The sequence below is a fragment of the Antrostomus carolinensis genome, unplaced genomic scaffold, assembly GCF_000700745.2.
Source record: "Antrostomus carolinensis isolate BGI_N321 unplaced genomic scaffold, ASM70074v2 scaffold12248, whole genome shotgun sequence".
NCBI lineage: Eukaryota > Metazoa > Chordata > Aves > Caprimulgiformes > Caprimulgidae > Antrostomus > Antrostomus carolinensis.
The window spans coordinates 19,949-40,775 of NW_010332364.1; the positions used below are offsets into that span (position 1 = coordinate 19,949).

The 20,827-nt window shown below is 37.7% G+C and overlaps 1 protein-coding gene across 1 annotated transcript in view; it reads right to left on the minus strand.

Moving 5' to 3' along the window:
- Positions 1-1,492: 1,492 nt before the first annotated feature.
- The window catches only part of LOC104529242 (protein kinase C-binding protein NELL1), a gene marked incomplete at its 5' end in the record, with an annotated part of 63,853 nt that continues 44,518 nt past the window's right edge, over positions 1,493-20,827 (minus strand). Inside the window, 5 exons of the mRNA XM_010173492.1 lie at positions 1,493-2,046; positions 3,323-3,547; positions 5,276-5,452; positions 10,940-11,133; positions 20,022-20,162. Of these exons, the coding sequence (XP_010171794.1) occupies positions 1,996-2,046; positions 3,323-3,547; positions 5,276-5,452; positions 10,940-11,133; positions 20,022-20,162 (788 nt within the window). The remainder of the gene's footprint in view (positions 2,047-3,322; positions 3,548-5,275; positions 5,453-10,939; positions 11,134-20,021; positions 20,163-20,827) is intronic.

The window sequence follows — 20,827 nt, forward strand, 5'->3', positions numbered from 1 at the left end:
GAAAGGACAGTGATTAGTGTTTAAAACTCTGCTAATAAAACTAAGGGAAAGCAATCTGTACATAGGAGTTTATTTAGATGCCCACAAGTTTTAAATCATTCCCCTTTATATCTCAGCCCACTGGATATCTCATCCAACTGAATTACCATTGGGTTTTACAATGTGATATACAGAATGAGCTGACATTATGATTTACAAACATCCTTTGAGTATCATATAAAACACAACCGTTTCCCTTATTATACAATCATTAGGGCAATGCAAATATAGTCAATACATTAGTAGTTGAAAATGATGGGGCATTTTAAGAAAATAAATTTAACTTTACCACATAAACCTGTTAGATAAAACAAATCCTGTTTAAAAAAATGGGAATAAAGTTGTCTGAATGTTTTTAATTAATTTTTATATCATTTTGCCACTTTCCCCTTATAAGAAACATCATAGTATTTCATTTAAGACGACTAGTTTTTTCACTGTATAATCACACTTCATTCTTATTAATCAGTTTCACATTTTCTGCATGAAACTATGAAAAACTCACAAATGTAGACTTTCCAAACTGTAGCCACTATACTTATTTCTGCACTCTTTTCCATATACTGTGTTCAATTAAGTAAACTAAAAGCAAAAAACAGTACACAAATGAGCAGAAAACACAACAGCACATTAAAAAGATGACATCTAAGCTGTAGATGCCATCATTGTAGAAATATATTCTTGTTCTAATGCCACAAACTTTCTAGCCTTATGAAAAAAATAAACATTAGGTGGAGAGAGTCTAAACTCTAACCTTGACGCAGGGCTAAGAGTTTTAATTTGTATTTCTGTCTAAACTTAGGTACTAAACAACAGTGTGTGCGTGGTAAATTTAAAATTAATTTTTTTTTTTAATGTTATCAAATCTGAAAAGAGAAAAATCTATTTCTGAGCTGTTAACTGGATAATGAAAGTTACCAAGTGATAAGGTCTCCTGTCCTGCATGTCGCTGGTACAGGTGCTTCTGCACTTTGTCACTATGGTGGCAGTAGCTGAGAATGGCAGACATCATTATTACTGTAAATAGAAAAAAAGGAAAAATTCTGAACTCACCAATGATGTTATAATTGAAAGTAAATTCTAACCTAGTCAATTTAAATTATATCACCTTAAGGCTCTCTGACTGTTTTATCACTGCACAATCCAAAGGGATTATACCCTTTCCCAGCACTCGCAGTTTCTCTTGCAAAACAGAACACTGATAAGGACTTATAAGGAATCAGTGATTCTTTCCTGAATATGTGTTGAATTGTCAGTGGAACGTGTTTTTAGTTCCATTTCTCACTATAGGAGTCTTGCTGCTGTTCTGCATATTTGGAGAAGAAAGTGCTTTTTTTGCCATTTCATTAAGTTCATGGCATTTAATTTTTAAATTTCTTAAGACAGGCTTACTTTGATTACTCCCATTCTGTCCAATCAAATATACCTTTGAATGTTTTTAAAATGTTGGACAGCTGTGAAATATAAGTACTATGCAATTTGACTGTACATACATACATATTTTCATAAATACATCTGACAGGGACCTTGGAACCAAGTATGTGATATCATGGGACAAAATCACAACAAGCTGTCTTATTTGTAAAAACTAGATCCAAAGTAAGAAGAGCTGAATTCTATCATGTTGTCAATACACAAATTAAAACAAAAATACAGCATTAGTTTACCCATGAAATAATTTAAACATATTTGCAAATGTCTTGACAGGAAAAGTGTGTAATTTACAACACTGAAAACTTTTAACAACCATTGACTTATATGCGCTGTACTCTAAGTCACCCAGACAAGGCTAGCAAGGATGAGCATAGTGATAGGTCCCAAAGGCAACTCCCAAACATCTTCCTCATGCGGCGACTTTGGTAATTGTCTGTTGTATAAAACGCCAACGCATACGACTTCATTTCAGGTGTTAACTTCATCAGTTTTCCTCCCTCGGCACAGTCCAGTCTGACTACATCAGTTATTGTTGAGACACTCTAAATCCACTGAGCAGCAGACGTTCCCATTCTGCACAGACAAACAAGCAGGTGTCAATCACCTCGGCAGAACAAGTCACAAAGAGCAAAGGGGTTGGTGGCACCCAGAGAAAGATGCATCCCCGACACATCTACTGCATACAAAAATCTGCTTAAGCCATCATCCCAAGGTGTCCTCATTGGTCCCAACTGTGGTGGCTTTTTGGGAAGGCTGACTTTGCCAAATAATACTGAACTGGCCTGAACTACACATGAACTAGAAACCTGGATGTGACAGACTCCGTGGTCCCCATAATAAAATACAGCACAGCAATGGCAACAAAGATTATTAGATTTGTTTTCTCCCATGTGAGAAATTTAATGGAGAGAGTTTTGATTTAATCCATGCCCGGAAGTTTTCTGTTTATCTGAAATAAGCAGGTATCTCAGATTCTTGATTCATAGCAGATATGTATGGGGGGCCAGAAAAAAACACATATAGCTTTGGAGTTTTATCCATTGTTAAGTATCTTTCTGCAACACCTAGTAATTTAAAAAACTATCACATGTACTAAAAACTACAGCAACCACCAAAACCCCAAATGGGCAATTCCCCCCCCCCTCCTTTTTTTTAAAATCCAACACAAATCAATAGAAAAATATTCTGAAGTATATCAGCAAAGCTAACTTCAATCATTTAAAGCACTGGAGCAACAGCTTGGTTTCCCACAGTGAACAAAAGAACATTTTATATAACCCAAACTAACATTTTCATAATTGTGATATTAGCTCAGGGTCATCACTGCATGGAGGAGGGGAGACAGACTGAACTTCTGCATTAGACCCACTAGATCAAGTATGTCTTGATGAGACCAGGGAACAGAAACTCTGACATTCCCTTCCCATTTCTGTTGAGGGAGTGCCTTCATCTCAGAGCTGCAATGCATTTCTACCCGTGTACTGGCTGGTGAAACTTTTGTTAGTGTTTTTGTCTCTGCTTCTTAGCTCTGTAAAACACATTTTCATGAACATCCACATTGGGCAATTATTAATGTATTAGCCCAGATTCATACCTCATGCCTGAAGGGCTCTCTAACAGAATGCCTGAAAGTTGGACTAGGATACTACATATTTGCACTGAAGATGAGCATAGAATTGTCTTATTTCCACCTTTTAAAACACCAAAGGCATGGGTTTTCTGTAGGCTTCTGTCCTCAGGTCTCATTTACTTCCCTGAGATCTGAATGTGAGGTTTCAAGGGCAGAAAGTGATCCTGATTTTATGCAGCAACATACATTTCCATTACCATTGTACCTTGCCCATCGTACCTTGCACTTGCAGGTTGTACAAGGAGATCCCACCATTGTCCATACAGCGCCACTAAGTCTTGTGATTCCATAACCATCTAGACAGGTTTTCCTGATGTCGTAGGTGATGTTGTCAGCCAGACAGGGGTCACTGACGCAGTGGGGACAGCACTCTCCTTCTGAGATGGCTGTGTACTCGCAGTTTAGATTTGGGCACAGAAGAGGCCAACAATCCACCTCTCCTTCCTGTAAAAATTGAAACAAAGCTCATTGAATCTGTTGCCGTTTGCGAGCCACCAAGAAACTTTGCATCCTGTTGAATGGGAAAGTTTTATTTTGCCAAAACTGAAATAAACTTAATAGATCAGGTCTCAGTTTGGTTGATCATATAAATGCATATTTGAACACCAAGCTAAAGTTTTCCAATTGTAGTGGACTATCATTTGGTTGTTTTTTGACTAAACAACATTGTCATCATTGTAGGAGGAGAAGATGAGTCCTTTGGGTTTTTTAAAGGCAGCATTAAATGCTGGGTTTAAATATTTTCCATAAACTATGATTTTTGCAGTGATCATCTTGCAGACTCATGCCCTCTTTCTACGCCTGGCCACATAAACACCTCTGTGGGATCATAACAACTGTTTAAATAGAAAATTAACACTGCAGATAAGTGTAGGCTAGTATGTTTGAGAAGCATTGAACATCGATCTAAGTAGCAACAGCCAAAATTGATTTTACTGTCAACTCCTAAAGGAACTGTAGAGTAATAGCAGTTACGTTCCACTGAGTCATTTTATTTTATTATTTAGCTTTGTAAAAAAAGCAGTTTAGTAGACAGAAACATGGAGACAAGAGAATAATCAGGTTACTTCTGTAGAGTATTGCTGTAGGATCCATGTGTTTAAAACTTAAGCTGCAAAGGGTCCCAGTAATTTTCATTATGCTACTCTGTAATCACTTCAGATGTTGATCACATCACACACTGTCCAGAACTTTACATGTAGCGCTGATTTAGTGCATCACTGTCTTTTTAGCTCTGTATTTGTTAACCTAATCATAACATTAAGCAAAACTGCTGACCACAAACTGGGTATCCCTTGTAAAACACTTCATATCTAATATTTACCATTGCTGCTGGCTGCAAATGTTTGTTGCTGTTCTTTTGCAAATATTAAAACAAAAATCTTCTTAGGAGAATACAAAATACAACAGTTACTGCTGTACATTATGGATAATTATCTCTTAACAGTAGCTTAGGTTTGAATGTAATTTGCTTCCTGATACTCAGACACCTCTTGATTAATATCGTATATAAAAATGTTATACAGACAGCTATAAATGGAAAACTCATAATTTTAATGAAGTTCATTGCTGCACTAATTAGTATACCTGTGCAAAAATTAAAGCTTTGGGGAAATAATCTACAGTGCCTAATGAAAAATGTTCCTTATTTTGTATGTTTGTCTAGTAATTTTATTTTTCTTTATCCTTCTTTATTTGGTAAATTTTTGCTAATTTACCATGTGGCACTGACATTCCATTTTTCCAGCATTTGCTGAATGAAAAAGAACTGCATTGTCCATTTTGAAAAGACAGGTACAACAGCTGATGCAATTAAAAGCTGAAACTCCTCCAACCAAATCCATCACACGTGAAAAAACTTTGTAAAAGTCATTTAAAGACCAGATGACCTTATAAAAGTTCTCAAAAGTACACTAATGCTAAAGTTAATATAGTGTCAAGGTTTCCAAGCTTTTGTCAAGCTTTTCTTTCTGTTCATTAGACCTACTTATTCAGCAGTTAGAGGAAAACTGATGGCATAGCTTTCAGTTCTCTGGTTCTCCGAGTGCTTTATCATCATTCCTAGTCTGAAAAGCAGGTGAAGAGAGAGCCAAGAGCCTGCTTCCAGGTTCGCTTTGCTAAAAATCCCAATCCTTATTATTCTCACTCCCTTCTGAAATGCTTTACCCATACCAGGCAACGGCACTGCTGACAGCTGTAGGTCCAGTTGTCCCCACTGCGGTAGAGTTTGTGGCCAGTTTGGTCGAGGCACTGGCTGGTGACACGAGTGTCGCACTCTGGGCAGCAGAAGAGATCAGCGCTGGGGTTCTCACAGTCACAGGCTGTCCTCCGGCAGAAAATCCTCCCGTCCTGTGAGGACACATCACCCTGTCATCAACCACAAACTGACAGACAGCAACCCAGATGCGGTCACAGGGTACATATATCAAAGGGCATGTCTTTGACATATCAGGAAATATTAAGTTCTTAAAGTATTCAATGTTACCGCCAGCAAGGACTGGATCCTGTCAGTTGTGAGTAATAACTCAAATACCAGTATTGTCCCAATTTCTACCCATGCATGGACCCAAAACTGTCTGAATCTAAGAATAGTGTTTTCCTGTCTCCAGCTAATTGAATTGAAAAGAAATTAGTATCTCAGAAGAAATATAGTGAAGCAATTTCATATCTCATTGGTTACATCAACGAAATCTTCAAGCAGTTGCCGCTCTAATACATAATTTGTTTTAGCATTGACTGTATGATTGTGAAGACAATAACTTGAACACAGAAAATGAAGTTATGAAGGTGATCCCTTTAATTTCATAGGAGAACAATATAGCAAAATCACAGTGGCACTAACCTTTTTTCACTCTGAATTCACCACTGGTTCTGTTCCACATCAGGACCTACAGCACACCATCTCAATGCTAAATGGACTTATCATCATCCATTATAATTCTGTTCATATACTAAAGAAAGTCTGTATTCCACAGGCTCTCCAAAATATGATTTTGCTAAATATTTGCTTACAGTATTGGATGGCCCATTTTGTTAAAAGACCATTAAACAGAAATGTTTGAGATAAACAGAAGAATCGCTTCTGCATGTAAACAGAAAAGGATATATTCTCTTTGCACCAGGGAAAACCAAATTGATTCTAATTCTAGTTGTGAAAATTGGACGGACTATTGTGTTTGAAATTATATCCCTTACTGTAAGTGAGCCAACATACTGGCACACAGACTGGGATCTGAAATTACAGTCAACAATGAGGAGATTATTGAAAAGTTTTGACATGAACTTCTTTTGCATTCAGTGCTAATTCTTGGATTAGTCCATATTCAAGGAAAGTGTCCTCTGCAGCCAATTTGAAGGTAGAGCTGTGAGAGGAATGAAGCTATATTCTGCTTTGGATCACAACTGTGCAATTCCTAAAACAACTCCACTCATTTCATAGCAGTTTTTCCATATTCTCATCAGAACCTTGCTGTGAGTCTATAAACCTGTATCTGATGTAAGAAGGAAAAGGTTTTTTCATTGCCACCAAATAAAGGGATAGCTATCAAAGCAAGGGAAATATTTCCTCTTGCTCCTTTTAAAAAAGAGATTACCAAAGAGTGACAGCAGCCAGGATGTCTTTGCCACAGACAGACAAAATAGCCATAACCACAGCATGTAGCATGGGAGGTGGTTTTGTTTGTCTTCTGATGTAGGAATCTGTGTTTGGCTCTTGTTTTTAAGCAAAGCCAGTCTTGGTCACAATGCAGCACGTACAAAATCAGCATCAGGGAACCACAATGCCCATATCAGTCACTGATGCTTTTCATCCTAGTTTTGAATTGATTGGAAGATCACTTCCTGTTGCAAGAATAATTAAAATTATTTCTTATGCCTAACAAGGAAAGCTGAAGAGAACACAGAACTATGGCGATGTAGAAAACATGCTAGGTTAACATGGATCTTGTTGCCAGTCCAGGGCATAGGACTAGATTGCCCTACAGTCTTTACTCAATTTTGTGTCAAATTAAGATAACTAAAGATTTTCTACTTGTGGCCAGTTTGCTGCTTTAGCTGTGGGAGAAGAAATAAACAAACTTTATTCCTGTACTCAGCAGTTTGAGTAAATTGTAGGTAAGGAAGACTGGCAGTGGCTCGTTTCCTTAGCCACAGGTCCAGCCAGGTCCAGATGCAATGCTGGGAATAAACCCTTTCCACAGAAATACAAAGAAAGAAATCACCCTCTCCTTTCAACAAGTGGTGAAAGGAGAGGATGGAAAGCCTTCCCTGATGAAGAGTTATGACCAAATCTCCATCCTTGCAGGTGGGAAAGCACAACCATCTTCCACCCCTGGCTGAGGACAGACCCCAGGCAGCAGCTCAGCACAAAAGCTCTGCCAGGGTGGCTGGCTCTGGGCATGTGGAGTGGCACTAGCCATCTGGGCAACCCAACGCCCTTGACAATGGCAGTCCCTCTCCCCTCCATAATGGAGTGCTGATTAATAATGGCTAACAATAGCCTGTCTGCTTCGTTCCAATTCAATTTCCAAGCTTTCAAGATTAGTTTTCAAATTCCCTTTCAGCTGGTGACAGCGCTGGTAGTTCTGTGCTTCTCTAAGCTCTTGTGTTGTTACCTCTGGGGATCAGCTAACCTTTTACACTGCCTTTACTCTCTGTATTTCAGAACACTGATAAAGCCTGATGATTTTGCCAGAGACCTTTTGGTAATCATAATACACTGCTACTCTCTTTATTCTTTAAGCATCTGTGTTTTATCTACATCCTCATTAGTTCCATGCCTTTCAAAAAAACATTTTTATCCCTATACTGCAGTGACACAAAGCCTCTTAAGCTACATCTCACTTGCATCTTTGCAGCTCTACAGTAGCATTGAGAAACAAACAGAAAATTGAGAAATATACAGAAAATTGAGAAATATATAGAAAGCAACTTGTTTTCTTTTGGTGGGTAATAACTTCTAGCATCTTATTAGTACCTCTCCCTCCTTGCCTTCCTCACTGAATCAGTTCTACATGCTTCACAAGCATCAGTGGTATGAACACAAAATTGTTCTAACCAGAGAAAAAACTGACACGCAAGGGAACCACTGTAAAAGGTGACTCAAGTTTCCACAGAGCCCCAAAGCCAATTTGGACAGAAATGAGACCCTGCAGAAACCAAACCACCAAACTGTTCTCACTCTCAGGAGCACTCTTCACCTCAGCACATCCCCCTGTTCCCAGGGCTGTGCTTATCCCCCAGGCTTTTTTCATACAGTGAATGGAGGGTTGTCTTAATTAGAGGACAGACTCAAGAGCCCAGATATAGCCAGACAGTAAAGCCAGGATTCATTTTTTCATAGGAGAGAGCAAGAGCTCCCCACCACCCTTCAGATTTCTACCAGTCTTAAATTTAATTGTGCATTACATCCACAAGAGCTCAGGAAGATGCCTGCAGAAGACACATCAAGTATACTTAAGGTCCTGTATTAGTTTATAGTTTTGAGAATTTATGTTTTTGTAAATTTTGTATTCATTCAGATGAACAAGGATGGTTTGAAGACACAGGGTTTGATAAAACACCAAAATAATTCCCTGTGCTTCAATAATGACAGTTCGCTTCATTGTAGAACTGAATATAATTTCTCGTATTCCACAGTATCCTACTCCACAAATAACCTTACTTAACGAACCTCAAAGTTAAGCAAGGTATTTAATTTCCTTTGCACCAGAATTTAAGTTAAAATATTTTCAAGATGAGATTCGTGGTTTTCAGTCACTGCATAAAATTGATCCAGCTGACCTTTCCTAAAATAACCATAACAAAAGAAAAGCCAGAGGAAAACATATTACTTCAAATCTGAAATGCTGATTTGTCTCCTAGATAAAACGAGTGAGTAGGATCATTTCAAAGTTTGAGTTAGAAGTATAAGGAATGATTTAGTTACACTTTGCCCTTTTCCTCACTGAAAACTGAGCAGGTTGCTAAAAGGTCAAGCAGGGCCAGCTCTCTGTGCAGCTGCATGAAGAGGGCAGAGTCCTGCAGCAGGTTTCAGAAGTAGTCTGGTGTATTGGAAGCTATCACAATTTATAAAAATGTGTTTCAATAACATATTTCAATAAACATTGAGTGAAGACTGCATTTTGCCTGGGATGTGCTAAAGGAGGAGCATTCCCTGTTTTTCCTGTTCTGTTGACAAGAACTTGGCTCTTAAAACAAGGCAGTTACTGGAGTGAAATTAAATGCAAATGTTAATTCACAGAGGAAAAAAAACTGGAAAGTGAGGAAGCTATAAAGGAAGAGTCATAGCAACAAACAGTGCTGGGCTTAGTTTAAAATATCTATATACTAGTTAATCATTTTGTATATTTTCATATGCTAATAAGAACATTCAACATATGAAATAAGTGCAATGAGAAATGGCAAATAAAACAAATTACAAGCAATCCAAAATGGGAATACTAGTAGTTATAATTCTGCAAAGGCAGACCAGATGTCTTCACATATATTAAACTGTTTATTCTATTGACTGAAAATCCTTTTATAAGCTAGCCAGTTCCCCAAGATTACAATAAAAGCTTGATATATATTCAGTGGAGTTGTACACTTGAGCTTCTGAAGGGAGGAGTTTTAGGGAGCTTGAGGCTACTTGAAGAAAAAAAAATACAGCAACTAACAAGAACATATTCCTTTTGAGCCCCAAACAGTGTATTTTGTGGGTTCTGTTCACTCTAAAGCCTTGATTTTTCCCTTCTGCTCTACTATTGCAATACAGAAATGATCAGGCTTTCAGCTTCTCGCAACTTCAAAACAACTCTCCCCCCTTGTCCCCTTCACACCCTCTAACACTCCTCTGGCTCATAAGCATGGAGACATGGGGACTGATGTGCCACTTCTCATGTTCTATGTTCAGCTTTTCACAGTGGTCAAAATCTCATTTCACTTAGGCTTAAGCAAGGGTCAGTAGTGTTCTGTTACATCTGAAGGCAGCTTTACCAGCGCTATGAACGCATCAGGACAAAATGGCCATAAAAGACCAACCATATCTCAGATTGGTGCATTTCTAAAATTCTTCTAATTGCAATGATAGCATTCCTCTTTTAACTAGAGAAAATGAAGAAAGCAGTCAAATGTCCTTTTAACTTGGTTACCATACTCAGAAAAGAGCTGATAATTTCCAAGGGGAAAAATAAACAAAAAACTGGTCTGTTAACTCTAAGGTAGATCTACTTGTACTATGCCTGGCTTCTCCAAAGGTCTTAGCCAACACAGCCAAGCTACGATAAGAAGGAGGAAGCTGGCCTTCACTCTTCTTCACTTGAGGAAATTAAGTGTCTACTGCTAGGTCCTGTAATCTTTGTCTCTTGCATAGGCTTTCCTCTCACCCAGTTAATTCACATCTATTCCAAATAAAGGGAAACACAAGCAAGAGGAAGATGACTCACTACAGTACTTGTCCTGAGAGATGGATGTTCATGTGAAAGAGAAATTGAAACCAGTTTTCAACATTTCCAGTAAGTGTGCTAATCACCTGCACATTGCGTTAAAGAGCAATGCAAGACCCTCATCAAGGCATGCTCTGAGTGGCTCTGTCCCACACGGTGACATAGTAGAAGCTCAGTAGGGTTAACCATTATTCAGCTGTGTCTGTAGTTGTGCAAAATAAGAAAAAAGACAACTTCCCAGAAGAATTTCCCCATCACAGCTTCAGTGCCCACAGCAGAGCTTACCTTTTGCCTCAGTGCCTTGGGCTCAGGCTGGTATTTTTGCCAACACCACTGGCACTGCAATATTGGGTTTCTGACATAAGCCCAGAGAATTAAAGGATGCCTGAAAACCAGACCAGCTGGATCTCACCTTGCAGGAACAAACGGAGCATCTGTCCTCCCTCAGGGTCCACACCTGCCCGTTCCGCTTGAAGCCACCTTCATGGGGACAATCTCCAGTGCAAGAAGGTCCCGATGGACAAAGGCAATCAAATCCTCCCGCCAGGTTCACACAAGCTGAATCGTTCCAACAGGTGTGGGTCTTTAAGGCACACTCATCGATATCTGCAAAACAGCAGAATTATGATGCTTAGGACACTTTTTTTCCATGGGGCAAATTTTATTTCTGTATTAATTATTGTTCATCTGCCTTGCTGGTGGAAGAGTGTGTCTTCTTTCTGATATCTTCCATATTTACTTGCTAGACATTAAACACTGATTTTTTTTTTATTATTATTATTTTTATTCTTCAGTGTTTGTTTTGATTCCACCAAGAATTCTTAAACTATCTCCAGCAGACTTAATTGTAAATGCTGAGGCAGACATACCTAGCAGAACTGTGTATCAATGATGAACTTGAACGTCCAGACAAGGGATGTATAGTGATTTCACAGTGACTGGAAACTACTGAACAATCAGAGGGACTTTCTGTCAATCAGACCACTCTCTGTTCTGGATTTTACACCAAAATAGAAGTGCATTATTCTTCTTAAGTTCCTAGCATGATCAACATTTTCCACACTAAAAGCAGTCCCAAAGCAGTCAATTACATCCTTTTCCCATTGCTGGAAGGTATAAGTGAATTAAAAAAAAAAAAAAAAAAAAAAAAAAAGGAAATGAAGAAAGAAGCAGCACCTTATACAGGAAAAAAAGTCTTAGAACAAAGCTATGCAGGAAAAGTATGATTTAGCAATAACACAAAGAAATAAGTAACAAAAGAAAATCATTATACACTAGAGAAAAGTGAATTACAGTATCCCATTAAAATTGCTTTTGGAGGGTAAAATATAATTATGCAATACGAATTTACCTAGGGAGTTCATGCAGCATTCTTTTTATTGTAGAAAAAGCCATGAGATTTTAAAGCATATTGTTAAAAACAGGTATTTCTTTCAGAAAATGACTTTGGACTGTTCTTAAACAATACATTCACAGATTGTCCAGATAAAATACCAGTAAACTGGTCGGTATCCTTTGTTCCAACATGAACAACATAAAATGTAAGCAAGAGTGGGAGGGAGGCTTAAACAGAAGATAGTTTAGAAGTATGTGATGGTTTCTTTAATGAAAATTCCAGAATACTTTTAAATGAATTCAGAAATTACAAGGAAGAACCATCACACTTACCATTTAAAATTACCTTATTGCTAGCAGAATATTTATAATTGTTCAATATTACCCAGGAGTACTTTTAATTCCTCTCTAAAAGAACAAATTTAAAAATTCAATAGAATTTACAATGAAAAAATTACCTAAAGTCCAATTTAGTTTGGATGTGATGGCCAGTTGTCCTACTTTTTGGACAAGTGTCTCCTCAGAAAGCCAGAACTTAAAAAGACATTAACAATTCTCTCAATCCGCTGAAGGAAACTATAACAATCAAATCACCAAATTCCCTCCGACCTGATTAGTAAAATTCTTGATTCTAATTCGTAAATAGTCCAGGAACAACTGGAAATGTGAAAGTGCCCTTGGATTTGACCAAATGCAAAATCAATCTGCACAATCAAGTCAGGGGCCTGGGCCACCAGCAAACAGTTGTTCCTCTTTTGGCTTATAGACCTAAAGGGAAGCTGGAGGCAATTACACTGCAGAAGGGCTTCATTCCTGGGCTAACCCGTGGGCCAGTCCTTTGTCAGAGATGTTCCCAGTGGCCTGATAGCACGATTCAATTGTTCGTCACTCAGACTTCCCTAAAAATGCTGTATTTTGCTGCCCTGAAATTGCCAGAAAATAACATTATTCCTCTTAAGCATGGCTTAGTACTAACTGAGCCCTTGAAAGGTCCACCATCAGTAGAGTAAAAGGCACTGCACTAAGAGAAATTAAAATTTTTAGTTCATTGTTTAACAAGTGCCAGAGTATCACAGGAGGTAAAAAACCATGAAGAGTAACATGAAGGGAGCTATGAATGAACTGGTATGAAATTATACCCACCCAAACAGCTACTGTAAGACTTAAAATATCCTTAAAAATATCCCATTTTCCTTTCAATAGACTTGGACTTGTATTCTATGTTGAAGACAAAGATATAAATGAAGCATTCACTTTGTCTTTGGTCATGTCAACAAGCATCATCAATATTCTCTTCTCCAGCATATTAAGGGCTTCCTTGAATAGCACATACACAGGAGGTACCAGCATCACAGTGCAGCTCAGAAGGGTAGCTTTCACAGTTCAAAACTAAAAGGATTTCACAGACAAATATAAAGCTATATTGCCTACAGAGTTTCATGTAATTGCTTTACTTATGACACAGAAATCTAATTCTGTTTCCATGTAGTTTAACAGATTTATGAAAAGCCAGATGTTAGCAATTATAGAAACTAACATTATTCATATTCTCAGTAGTACAGACCTGTTCACACTGCACAAAGCCAACTTAATCTGTCACACATATCCAAAAGGGAAGAACACCCTATTTATGTACTGCTACTGCTGTTCTCGTTTAGCACACATAAAAAGGATGCCCCATTAAGAGCGGCCCAAACTGGTAAATGGGATGTTCTTGACAAAGAAACCAATCAACCAAAGCTGAGTAACATAGCATGAACATAAATTCCTAATTGCTACTCAGTTTGCTCATTTTTTTTCATTCTTTATGCAAATGATGGTTTCTTATTATTATATGGCATTTATTATTTAAAACTTTTAGTCATTAAGCAAATATAAAAGGCTTGGACACTGCACACATTTCCAGCTGAACTTTTAATAGAGCTAATTTTCTGAGAACATCCCTTTGGCAGTTTTTTTCTTGTTGCTGATTGCATTTCCGAAAGTCAGTACAAACAGCCAATGTTCCCAGTAACTTGAGGAAAAGAAGTTATAATCATAACATGTTTTTAACCCTTTCAGTCTTTGAGCCTCAAACCAGATTGGGCAGGAGATCAAATGAACTTCCTCATATTGACATGAGATCACCAGGTACATGACTACGCAAAACATGGAAGAAAATATTCATATTTAGTGTGAAATTTCTCTTAACTGGAATTAATGTGTTTACTTAGGTTTTGAAAAATTAGCTTAGTTCAAAATTATGAACATGTCCAAACAATCTTCTAATGAATATGAAAATTGTATTATAAGAATCTTGCATATAGATTATTTTTATATTATTCAAATCCTCGCTGAGCTCAAATTCCCCACACTCCCTTATGTTTCAGTTGCTTTTCCACAACTGCTCTCCAAAGATGAAGGCCCAAAACCAGAGCATTTAATGATGTGCAAGGCAAAACTGTGCACAAAACTTATTTCCCATTATTAACAACACTAGGTAGGAAGAAGATGGAATTTTCATTTATAAATCAAGTAACTCTGAAGAACAATGGACACGTACATATGTGAAATAGCCATAAGACTCCAAAGTCTTTGCCTGTATATAGCAGAAGAACAAGATATCTGTCTGTCTTGACTTTTGGGGGGGGATTAATTCTTTCATGTATCCTGTCAACCTGTGAAAACAATCCGGTTTCCAAACCTGGACTAGGACTTTGCAATGTTACTCATTATATTGAGATAATCTGTGGCAAAAACTACTAACTAACCCAAGTAAAAGTCTCAGAGCTTTACTTCCCCCTTCCATACAGTTCCTTTTCAAGGAGAAGTGAGGATCTAGTGGAAACAACCGTCATCAGAAACTTGCTTGTAATGCTAGTCTTATGCTATTTTCCATCAACAACATACAGCCAACAGCAAAGTGACTGGTGCCGAGACATGCCACCTCCAACATTGCACAGGACTATCATAAAACTGATCAAGATCTTCACTCTTCAAACACTCCAGATCTGTGCTTCTTTAAACAAATGTACGGCAAAAAGCACCTGCTCATATGTATTTTAGCTGCAATGCAACTCGTCACATTTTGTGGTTGGGAAAAGAAAGAAAACAAACCACCCGAGATGTGCTCATTTCCCAATATACTCTCAAAGTACATAAAGATAGCTCGGTAACGTGGGCAGACACAAAATCAGAATCAAAATGGAATAGAATAATCCCCTGAGATGCAATTTCCTTTTCCATCCTTTTTGGCTGTAACGAGAAGTAATTTGCCTCAGATATTATGAGAGGTCCCATGGCCACTGTATTTGAATGGGGTAGAAGACAAGCATGACTGTACATATCAACACAAGTTCATTACCTTGGTGTCACTGAAATTTTAAACCAGTCCCTAGCTACTTCTTTTCTTAGTTTTCAAGGCTATTCAGGTTTTAACAGTATGACTTTGCTATAGCACCTTAATAAATGTGTGCAAGCAAGTCATGCAATGTGGCGCTCTGTAATATCATGATAAACTGTTGCAGAAGAAAGAATCCCACTAATATGCTAATTTTAACTGTTATGGTACATTAAACCATTACAGTATAATGTTAATATGAAAAATGTATGCTTAACTCCCAAACCAATGTATGTACAAGTTAACTAAAACCTGTTTTGACATATCATTTTTCACAGGCAACTTGCCACTTCATGTATTTGCTCTCTTTCTAAATCAAAGTGATTTGGACTCATCTTTGAAAAAAAAAATAATAATCACTTAACAGATTTATTTTAGTTAGAAAATATTTTATGATAGTATTTTTATTCTATAGAGACATAATGGTCTATTAAAGAACATTGCATAGTAAATTAGATTCTGCACATAGGATTTACTAATGCTTTCTAGAAATACAGAAATGAATAAACAAAATTACCTTGAAGATCTGTAATGCAACTTTCCCTCAGAACACAAGAATCAGAATTTACTGAATGGAAAGTAAGCAAGATAATTTTTATTTTGCAGGATAAAATCCACAGATACAGACTGATATTATGAGCTTCAAGAAAGTCTATGAGCAGAACAGAAGGTGTAAAACAGCAGGTTCTAGAGTTGGGCTTGGATACTCAGCACCATACGAAACCTTTCAGTTTATATATGACTTCTCTACCAATAAATAGAAAAGCAATTCCCAAGCATGTAGGAAGATTTTCAAAGGATGGGTCTTTTTCTTCTTACTTTCTAATCTAGGTAACAGCAACACTGCAGCACACTATGAAGTATATGAAAGCTTCAGGAATTGATTTTAAACCCATTCAAACTTCACCCTCAAGCACTGTTGCACCCAACTTTTGTGGGAGCCTAACACATGTGGAGTTTTCCCTCACAAGCTGCTGAGTCCTACCTTTTTCCCTGCTTTCATTCCCCCACAACAGCTACTCTAACCCTGCAGTGAAGTCCGGATACACAGCCTTTCAGGACAAAACACACAGTGAATCCTGTGGTTATTTGATGGGAGGAGGATCTGTGTTAAGCTTGCCTAAAAAATTTGTACTGATTCTTAAAGAAAAGAAAAAAACAGCCAACAACTGACAAGCACTACTGCCTTGGTTGTTTTTCCTTCTGTGCTTGCCAGTCACAATGAACAGACTCAGAAACACCATGAAAAAAAATGGAACCAGGAATTCTGCACTCCAGGATCTGAACAGCTCTCTACAGACTGGAAGTGCCTCACTGAAAGAGAGATGAAGATTAAAAAGTATAGTTCAATTTGCTTTTATTTTTCTGCTGTAGATAGAAGCAAGTTTTGTGGGACATTATTAACTACCCAGAATATAGCATTTCCCTAGTTTTAGTTCTGATAATCATTGAAAATTCAGTGTTGAGGACTTATTCAATGATTACCTCAAGACGTAGCAGTATTTGGCAACAGGCTCATAGTATAGGGAAAAAAATCACATATGCCAGTTGCTTCAATATGATACCACTAGATAGTAGTTAATACTGGAATATGTATCATAAGACAACTCATAGTTCTCCATAAAGTATTTTTGTTTGTTTACCTTAAAGTAAAGCAAAGCTCTTATTAAAAAAAGAAAAAAACAACCCAGCAACTATAGCTTACATGTTTTATTGCCAAGCAAACTTTGGTAGCAACATAGTATAGCAATTGCCTTTTGTGTGCAAACAGTATTCTTAACAACATATTGTGAAAGGCCGGTGCCTCATAAAAATGCTACCGCTGGAAATTAAATTACATTCTCTTAATTTGAGCCTGCTCACCATCACCTTATGAAGCTGACATCTTTTATAAAAGCATGGCTATGGAAATATATTCCCTTTTTAAAGTTGCTTTCAGTTGATATTTTGAGCAACAAAAGAATTTTCCCAAGCTTGAAGTGGCCTGGCTAAGTCATACATCCTTATTACCTAAGCTCTGGAGCAAAATTATGACCCTTCCCACCACGTCCATTGATTTACACATTTATCCCTTGCCAGGTGACAAACTCCACTGTTTTCTCCTAGTCAATGAGAATAAAGCTTCTAGAAGCACTGAGGTATCACAACATTTCTCAAATAGATGGTGGGTTTTTTAAATGTTCTGCAAGCACTGCAGAGACCCAGCAAGCAATGACTCAGCCCCAAGACCACCTACATATAAACAGAGAAAAAGAGAATTAATCAATAGATACATAAATGCAAAAAGCAACCAGCTGCCTGGGCTTTGGGCAATCTGTCACAGTTGAGGACTCCCTCCCACGGCCTTAAGATTTTCATATTTTATTATTATTATTATTTTCTGGGGGAGGGTTGAATCTTTTTTTACTTATGCTCTTAACCTATTTAAGTGTTCTCCAGGTTTTGTCCTTCAGGAAGGAAGGAGAAATGTTTCGAAATATACTGAAAGGCAATGTCTTAAATACACTTCAGGTACACATTATAATTTCAGTCTATGGTCTGTAAATTATACCAGGACAAAAAGCTGTTGCTAAGCAAATGAACCCTCTTTTATCTGAAACAGAGTGAATGACACTGGCCCTGACTCTAACTATTCCCCCATGCAAACAAGCTCTGTAACATGATGAAAGTCGGTGTTCAAGGAATCGAGTTTTAGCTAGAACATGCAGTGTTATCTAGTCATTGTAACCAATTCTTTGTTGCACTTTAAACATCATGGTTTGAAATGTGTTTGTCGATATGGGCTAGCAGAATCTTTCAATTAATTTTTAATTGGTTAACCAGTATAATGAAATAAAATAAACTGGTTTATTCTCTTCCTCGCTGGTAACCTGCAGCAGATGGTTCAGAAAAGCTATTTTGTTAAAACAACCTGGCTAATTTCACATTCTGCTTACAATTTGCATACGGCAAGATGACCACCTCACCTTCTGAACTTCCAGCATGCCACACAGGTTAAAACAAGGGCAGTTTGTTGTCACAAAAACTCACCCCTTCTATCTCCACAGACTATAGAACGTTTTGGGCTCCTTTTTTGTTGTGAGGTAGCCACGTGCCCTTCCCTTTAACGGCAACGCCACGCAAGCAATACTGACATTTCCAGCAACTGAGCCTAGCGATGGGCTATTCAAAACCATGGTCTTGTCTATGCATCTGTCTTTTCCCAAGACCAGCCTGAGCCTTTGACCGTCTTCATCCCAAAACAGCTCTGTAAGGTCAACTTGACAAGGGTTGGGGTTCCCCAAGCAAGAAGTACAGGTGGGCACCAGGGCTGCTACAAATGTCCCTTAGCCTCAATTGCCTCAGAGCTTTCTGAAGGTTATGTCATCTTCCTTTCACTTCATAAAGTATTCTTAACATTGCCCTGTCCAACACTCCTTCTACAGTATTTAAATAAACCAGAGGAGAACTCTTACCATTTGAGAATCTGTTTAGTAATATATTACTTTCATGTGGTGTATTATCTATTAAGTCACAAAATGCTGTGAAGTTGCCTTTTTTAACACAGTCACCCCAATGAAGTTCACTACTATGATTTTATTGAGCTCCTGTCAGCTTCGGATAATGTGTAAAAAGCTAAGATAGTGGGACAATCTACAGAACATTGCTTTTGAAAATAATTATTGTTCCTCTGCATTTTTAAATCACGATGCTATCTTATCCCAAAGTCTTCAAATAGCCAAAACTTGTAAAAGATGGGAATGTTTGTTACGATTAAATGTATACGGTTTTATTATAAATTTTTATTTTAACTTTTAATTAAATTGTATACTTTAAATCTTAGAAAGAGTCCTTTTCACTTATGGACATGATAAATGAAATTTACAGTGTTAAAAAAAAAACAAAAACAGAAGAAGCAGGAAAGCTTTTATAGAAAATTCATAGAACTGAGTAGAGATGAAGCAACTGAAATTACAAAGAGAGGCCATAGAAAGATGAGAAGATGGGAACCTTTCTAAATTGTTTTAAACTAATCAGATAAAATATTCTATAGGAATAGCGAGTAAGTGAAGAGGTGGAAAAACTGTAAGGCAGAGGTAAGCCACGATGACCATCTTCACTATGATTTTATTACTGCTTACTTGCTGTAGTGGCACACAAAGTCTTACCACCAGTCAAGGGCACACAGGTTGCAGGGACCAGCACTAAATCCTCATGGAGCCACATCCTTTGTTCTCCCATAGGGACACCAACAAACTCCTCCGCACCCTTTCAAAATTCCTCTCCGTTCATGCCCTTAGGGACTTATTCTGCAAATGTGGTGCATAGAGTGATGGATGCTATGTGCATAATTCTAAAAATAAACTGATGAAGATGCCAAACAACGCAAAACAAACAAATCAAAGCAACACAGACGGACCCCAAACATTCTCATATCGCTCCGCTGAAACTTGAAAGTGGAAAACCAGCTCTCCCCTTTTCGTGGCCTATTGTGCTCCCCAGAAAACCTACTTGCACCTCAGGTTTTAAAGCAACTTATGATAAATGGCAAAGCACAGTAAGTCACACTTTGGATCTCCGACTGCCTCCCTCCTGTAACAGCCATTTAGAAGCATGATGTGTGGTGAACAAGCACCCACGCGGCGTGGCAGAGGATGCCGACACACAGACACGCTCACTTGCATTCCCGTTTTACCCTTAAACACAGTAACTGCTCAGGACAGTGTCTCTATAGTCACTTTATAATACCATGCAGAAGGAAAAAAAAAAAAAAAAAAGCACTATGCTGATCATTGCTTACCAACACAGGACTCCCCGGCAAGAGAAAAGCTTCCATTGTCATGGAAACCGCTTCTGCACTCACAGTGGTACCACCCTGGGAGGTTAACACAGCGTGAATGGTTGTGACACTCAATGATCCCCTCTGCACACTCATCAATATCTGCCTCAGAGAAAAACACAAGCCAGCCAGGAAATTAATTTCCTTTGACACCAATGCTTTAGGTTTCTTTTTTTTTTTTTTTAATGTTCTTGTTTTTTCTTTTTTCTTTTTTTTTTTTTTAAGTCTTCCTTTAATAGATGGATCAAGGTTTATAATGGTTCCAAACAACAGCCACTTAAAACATGACCCACATAACAACAATAAAAAAGAACAATAATACATCATGGAATTTGATACATACAAGACATTCATTTACACCATGATTTGTTTAAAATGCAAAGCAAACATGCAGATTTTCTTGTTGTTTGGGGTTTTTTTGATTTTTTTTAATTTATTCTTTTTTTTAACTCAGAAGTCATATTAGTCTGTGCACATAAAGCACCGCACAGCAGGTTCTGCATTGAAAAGGCAGTTTCAGCAATATTCCTGTTTTACAAACTGTGTGTCCCAGGACACCTTGGAAAGAAAAAGCATTTTTTCCAGGATTTGTGTTTCTGGTGTTCAGCTGTGATATTGGCAGCTATCTAGCATTTCAGGTGCTCAGAGCACTTTGCAAACAACAGTCAATCTCTTTTGTTTATATGAGCAAAATAAATACCTACTATATGTATAACAGCATGTGACAAACAGAAAAAGCAATCCCTGTTTCAGCTGCAATAAAAAAT